We start from the raw sequence: 7,372 nt of genomic DNA on the forward strand, positions 1-7,372 counted from the left end.
AATAAAAAAGAATTAAGGCCTGAGATGTAGCTCTCTGTGTGAGGGCCCTGGATTCAGTGTCCAGTACCAAGAGGGAGAATGGAAAACATGGAATGAGAAAGATTAGAGAAGATTCTTCAGACAAAAGCACCTCCACCCCAATCCTACGTCAACCCTGTGACCTGGGAAGCTCACTTGGAAAAACCTCACTTCTCCCTGTTCACCTGAAAAATGGAGAGACTGGATTCCAACAGTAGCTCATTACTTTCTTCTGAGCCATGAGTCCCTTGAAAAATCTGTAAAAGTTATCAGTCATCTCCACAGAAAGATCATATGCATGCATCATAAAAATAAACACATTTTATAAGATCATGAAGACATTAATACACACTGATTATATATGAAAATATTAATAAAGTATTTCCTAACTTTTAAAGGTAATATTTCAGACACGAAATAACCTTTCCACATTTTATAACAAAGAAAGCTGCAAACTGAAAAGTCCCCCCAAACTGAAAGAAAGCATTTATCCAAAGAAAGACATAAAATATTTCTGGATATTATTTCAAAAGTCCAAAATCTTCTTTTAAACTCTCATAACACATTTATTTCAGGTAGGGATGGAGTTGCTTAAATCTTGCTTTCCTTGACAAACCAATCCTGATTGGTCGGCTGCACGTCTTAAGAGGCTGGATTCTTGAAATGCCATGTGAAAAATGACTACCTAAAAACAGACAATGAAAGTTATCTAAATGAGTAAAATAACCAGTATTCTAAAAACTCTTTGCTTATCATAATACTAGCAATATTTACTGAGTATTTACAGAACATTTTTGATTTATGTGCCAGACACTTTAAATGCATTATTTTAACTTAATCCCGTATCCAGTTTTAAAATGTAAAAACCTAAGCACAGAGAGGTTAAGTCACTTGATCAATGCAAAATAACAACTATATTAAATTAGCATTCCAGTCAGGTAATCTGACTTAACAACAACAACAACAAAACTAAATAGGTTTTAAAGCCAAATTGATATCATTTTTCAATTAGAAACTAAATGTCATATTGTTGGTTAATGGTTATGTTTGGGCTTTGAGATTAATATCAATAACAGAATTCAAATGTATTACCTTTTATATAGTAATAGATCTGATTTTGAAGTATTTACTTAACTTCACAATATATTATGGTCAAAGAAGCTCAAATTATTTTATGGCATTATATTTCTTATTAAATCAGTTAGCTAGACAGGCAAATGTATTTGTTATTGTTAATGAAATACAACAGAATCTATGTATCTTTGTAAACATTAATGAAACAGAATACAAAATTGAGCTACATGTAAATAAGGAGAAAAGCAATTTAACACCATCAAGATAGCTATAAATGTTTTGTTTTTGACTCAACATTAAAATTATAAATTTAATTATAAAAAGTAAGAGGAAAATGCCATTTCATTGCTACCTTTTTTAAACAAAAAGAGGTTGCCAAATAAGACAAAATTTTCAGATATTATCTGATATTCTAGACTTGGTTATAAATTAGACAATTTCAGCAACATATGCTAGGCATACCTCTTTACTGTATGATTATTTCAGAAATAAGCTAGGAACTTTAGTCTACAGTATTTGATTACTTTTTCAAAATATGGTTTTCTTTATGTCAAATATGATAGATACTTCTGGTACATTTTTAATGAATGGGAGATCATGGAACTAACTTCCATCAATAACCAATCTTTTACAAAATATATGACTTTAGTCATTAAATTATAGTTGTGAGAATGTACCCCTTTGTCTCCTTTGTTAAATTATGATCCTTTATTATCGTTATGCACTGCATTAATCCATCATTTTATATTGTTTAACAAATCTAAACATTAAAGTATGCTACCAGAAATTAGTCATTTTATAAAAGTCAATATTAAACAAAACGACATGAAATTTTAACTCGATTGTATGAAATGATGCAACTCAATTGTTTTCTAAATGGTTTTTTTTTCTTGCAACTCACCGTGTGATCCACAGACTTGCCACATCTACATCTGCTGGGCTGAGCTAACTGTAGAATCCCATCATTGAAAGAGCCCCTTAACAGTATCCTCACGTGATTAATGAATATATTACAGTTAGGGAAGCACTGGTCTAAATGATACATTAAACACCAGGGGAACTAGATGACAAACATATAACTTCTGTTCAAAATAATTTAAAAATACCTTTCTCTGTGCCACAGAGAAAGAGAGAGGAGAAAAATGGAGACAGAGTGAGGATGCACTAAAAACAGTGGTGGAAACTTTAATTACAAGAATTGGCATCATGATGACAGGTGGGGACATATTAAAACTCTGCAAGACAGCTAGGACCTTTCTGAGGCCTATAAAATCAGTGTTGAAGGCACGCACTTCACCTACATGGAGCGCACTGCCTGCTCTCACTAATCCTGCATCCCAGTATCTGCCAACTTCTCCCTTACACTGTGGACCTCAGTAAACACTGAAAAGATCATTCCATTTTCAAGTACCTTGAAAGTAAATCTAACAATGTAATACACAATTCTAGCTGACCTTACACATTATTTTTCTTACTTCAGGATTGGTCACTTTATCTTGTGAGGGTAGAGTCACATTATTATGTGATATCATTTCTTTTCCAATTTGTACTTGCACTTTGTTTCGTATATTCACTTCATTAACTCAGTTATAATCACAAGGACAACAGGGGTATGTACTCCATAATCTACTTCGATATCAAGGCATGTTTCTAAATCTAATTTCTTCCCTTTTCTCTCTTTTTTTTTTTTTTTTTTTTTGGTACTGGGAATCAAACTCAGGACCTTGTGCTTGCCAGACAGGCGCTGCGCCACTGAGCTAAATCTCCAGCCCCTTCTTCCCTTTTTTCATGCCAGAAAAAGCAAACCATATCCTTTTCAGGGTAATTCTCTGAACACACACACACACACACACACTTACACACACACACACACACACACACTCAGGACTGAACCCAGGGCAGGCACTCTACAGATAGATACATCTCTAGCATTTTTTAGTTTTTATTTTGAGAAAGGGTCTTGCTAAATCACCAAGTTGCCCAGACTTGGCTTAAATTTGCCAACCTCCTGCCTCAGCCTTACATAGTTCTGGGATTACAGGGGTACACCACCACACTTGGGTTTCCAGGATAATTCTCTCAACCTTCCTTTTAAACTCATGAAATATTGATCCATTAAATATTTCCTTTGCTCACTGGAGGAGAGACTATCTGTAGCCTTCCAAGAGCATCAGTTTTTAAGATTATTTCATTATAAACTAAGAAAAGTAGGAAAAGAAAGTTCTGAGGTAACATTAAAGGTATTTTAAAAATTTAATTATTTTTTTTGTACCAGGAATCTAACTCAGGACCTTGTGCTTGTGAAGGCAGGCACTTGTGCCACTGAGCTGTATCCCCAGCACATTAAAGGTGTTGAAGACAGCATTCTACTGATGATGATAAGCCAAGAGAAATATTTCAAGAAATGATGTACCACTGCAGATGTTTTAGCATATATACTTTTCCTACAATGTACTTTTTTAGATCTAATTTGTGGTGTAATACATCAGAAATTTCTGACTGAGCCTGGGGATATAGCTTAATGGCACAGCACCTGCCTGGCAAGTGCAGATCCTGAGTTCCATTCCCCGTACCAAAAAAAAAGAAAAGAAAAGAAATTTCTGACTCAACTATAACTTTAGCTATTTCCCTAATTTTAACCTCATCTCTACCTACATGCACTGGTTCCACCAATTAGTATGTCTAATGACACACATGATTTATCCTGATATTGTAGAACTGTAAGCAAAGTATAAGATCAAGTTCTTTTTCTTCAGTTTTATATTTAATAGTAAGCAAAAATATAATTGCCACTCTCAAATCACATTAACTTGCCTAAATAATAGCAATTTTTTTAAAATTTACAAAATAAAATATCCATACTACAAGCCTTTCTATATAATAAAAAGTACAAAGTATAATTGGAAGTGACATCTTAATGTCAGTAGATACCCAACTGAGAAAAACCCTTTTTTTCTTTGGTTTTGGCAATAAGGTTATGTATATTAAATATTTGCACTGGCCATATATACAACACCTGTCTTGGCACACAGTTATTACCATAGACCTGTGCAAATATTTGACTATAGTTTTTGCATAGTATACTTTCCAATAATATTACAAATGGCATTTAAATTTTTAACCAATTTCTAACTTTTGGAATTTGTGTAAATAAATTATTAATGTTTTGAAAACTGCATTTATTTTCTAGTAATATAAATATATTTTTATCATGCCAAAAATATAAACATGTAATAGTAATCTTATAAGATATTTTACAAAATACCTAAAGATCTTACCTCCCCTTGGTAAATAATTAAATTTTTCTTCCATATATTCATCAGACAATAGAGAAGATCTTTTAGGTAAAGAATTTTTACCATCTGAAAATAAAGATAATACGTTTTAGCAAAAGTGCCTTTTATATAAAAATGTTAGCATTATAAACAAATTATTTTGTTCACAAATCCATCCTTCAGTTGTCTCCTAATATTTGGTGAAGGGAAGAAAGACTCTTCAAACTTTCTCTTAAAAAATTACTAATTTGTTTCCTACAAGTTTAGCATATTATATAACATTTAAACAACATTCACAGAAAAAAGTATACATCAATAAACATTTGTCTTATGCTTTACCTCTTTTGCTTAAAGTATATATTTGTCCTACACATAAAAAGCAGTAATTATTTTATCATGAGAAAGAATATTTTAGAATTAATTGAATACCTTGCTCAGAAGTAAAGTAGCATATTTCTTCCTCTGCTGTTCTAGGACAGCAATGCATATTGGGAACTTCCTGTTCTCCATTATTGGGTACTGTTTTCCACTTAAATAAACCTTTGTGTCTTCTATCAATATTAGGACGTGCTACTATATCACAGGGCAAAGGAGATGCACAGTCTGTGTCGGCTGTAACCAGTTTCAAATCTTTTTCTATCTCAATTTTGGCCTCCTCATCATCATTACTTTCCTCAAAGTAATTTTGTTGCCCAGTGTTGGTTTCCACAGTGGTTGGAATTTCATTTTCCTTACTAATTTCATGAAACATACGAAGCTCTTTAAGTACCAAATCAAATTTACTCTTCATCTCAAAATCTTTTACTATTGTTAGAGCTTCTGTTGATAAACATTTTGCAGTTAAATTCTGAAGATATTCATTGTTCCCTTCATTTGAACCAGTTTCAAATTGATGATTAACATACAATGTTGCATCATTCTTTGGATGAAAATGCTTTGAATTAGCTAACTCACTTTCTTGCAAAATACTCCGGTATTCATTTTTTTCCACTGTGTTACTTTGATTAACGGATTTAGTTTCTTTCGTACTTACTTTCTTACTCCTTAATGAAATTGACTGCATAGAAAGCATGCCATCCTTTGGAAAAAAACTATCTTCTTCCTTTTCTATTTTAATACAAACTTGGTAACTATGTATTGAACTCTGTGCTGTGACTTTTACTTCCTTCTTCAAAATGAAGTCATATTTAGTTCTTTCTATTTCACTTTGCAAGCTCTCAAAATTCAGCACTTGATTTACAGTCATACTATTGATCTGTAGACTATGCACTGTGTTTTGGCTTGCCAGGGTAGCCTGTTGTCTAACATTAAAAGAACTTCCAAATGTATGCTTAGAATTAAAGCTGCTGACCTTCTTAGGATCCTGTTTTCTTTCAGTCCCTAAATTTTGGTTGTGCATACTTATTTCATGACATTTTGCACTAATACATCCATAGTTTTTCTGTGTCAACTGAGGCGCAGATTTCACATGTGTTTTAACAGTACTAAAGCTGCAGTGAGCCCAGGTGTCTACATTCGTATGTTGTTCAAGACAACTCATATTCTCATAACTAGACTTTTTTATCAAAGAAAGTTCTTCCATGTCATCAAAGTCCATTAAAAAAGGAATTTTTTCATATGTTTTGAAAATTGAAAAACATAGATTCTTAGTTGTTGCACTAAAAGAATCAAAGTTTTCTTTCTTAAACCCTTCAACAATTTGTTGGGTTTTAAATATAGGCTTTCTTTTCTTTAACATAGGTTTCATATCTTTTAAACGTTTTGAAAAAGTTAAAGTCCTCATTATATATATAGTACGACCTTCCACTGTAATAAGTTTTGAATAATTCAAGTGCACTATCCGTTTGAAAATGTAACCCTCCTCTAATTCAGAATCATCTTCAATTCCGACTAGAGCATCAAAGTTATTGAACATATAAGCTATGCTGGTTTTGAAACTATTTAAATGTCCTGAAACGCTGCTTTGTATATATTTGCTTAAAATGCCACTCTTTATGTTGACATAGATACTCCTGGTTATTAGATTTTTAGTATCGATTTGATTTTTGCACTTCAAAATTTGACACCAGCTTAAAATTCTATTATCCTTTTGTTTTCCTGAAATACTTTCATGGAAATAAAAAATTTCTGTAATCAAACTTTGAAAAATGTTGCTTACACGAAAATCTTTTTGTATAGTGCGGTATCTCAACTGCAGCATAGTATCATTTTCTCCTTTACTATTCAGCCCAACAATGTTCATGAAAAATTTTTGGTTACCTAGCATTTCTATCATCAGAGGCTTTAACTGTTGTTCGTGCACACTCACGGCTCTTATACTGTGATAATCTTCCTTGCCTAAAAGTTCTATTGCTTGTAATTGTAGCAAATTCAGTCTTTCTCTAGATCTTTTTATACTTTCACTGTTAGTCTTGTAATTTTTCATAACCCAACAACTTTGCTTATTTCTTTTCAAAATATGTCTCATATTACAGTCCCAGCCTGGAGATTTTTCGAACCTAGAAGGTACATAACTGTCCAGGTTTGTGCCTGCTTCCTCCCGATTTGTAGTTCTTAGCGTTACAGTGAAATTCTTTTCAGAGTCTGCTATGTCACACTTTATACTACTACGGTCACAGTTTAAACTAAACAAATCTTTTTTGCTCTCAGAAGTGTTTTGGTTACTGAGGAACTGGTGGTTACTTTCACAATATTCAGAAAAATCTTTTTCTGCATCTAATCTCCTTTTATCATCCTCTAACTTTTTCTTCTTAACATCGTGTCTATTAGGGGACCAGGAAAAGCTTGCGCAGTCCCTAGCACACGCCTCCAAGGGGTCACTCTTTCGCTTTGCCGTTTCCTTTAACTGGACGGAGGACGCGCTGCTGTCTAGCCCTGCCGGAAATTCGGGGGTACTTATTGCGCCGCGCTCTCTGCGGCGGGGATGGGCGCTCTCCGGCCGGCGCTGGCTCCGCGGTCCCGGTCCCTCGTTCTCGAGCTCCTCCGGGGACAGCCTGTCGGTGGCC

At 33.7% G+C, this 7,372-nt stretch overlaps 1 protein-coding gene across 1 annotated transcript in view; it reads right to left on the reverse strand.

Moving 5' to 3' along the window:
- Positions 1-11: 11 nt before the first annotated feature.
- Rad51ap2 (RAD51 associated protein 2) overlaps positions 12-7,372 on the reverse strand; it is a 7,627-nt gene continuing 266 nt past the window's right edge. The window contains exons 2-4 of the mRNA XM_005415294.2: positions 4,797-7,360; positions 4,371-4,454; positions 12-703 (exon numbers count right to left, since the gene is read on the reverse strand). Coding sequence (XP_005415351.2) covers positions 585-703; positions 4,371-4,454; positions 4,797-7,360 — 2,767 coding nt within the window. The 3' untranslated portion in view covers positions 12-584. The remainder of the gene's footprint in view (positions 704-4,370; positions 4,455-4,796; positions 7,361-7,372) is intronic.

The sequence above is a fragment of the Chinchilla lanigera genome, unplaced genomic scaffold (assembly GCF_000276665.1).
Source record: "Chinchilla lanigera isolate Chin_1 unplaced genomic scaffold, ChiLan1.0 scaffold00068, whole genome shotgun sequence".
Taxonomy (NCBI): Eukaryota; Metazoa; Chordata; class Mammalia; order Rodentia; family Chinchillidae; genus Chinchilla; species Chinchilla lanigera.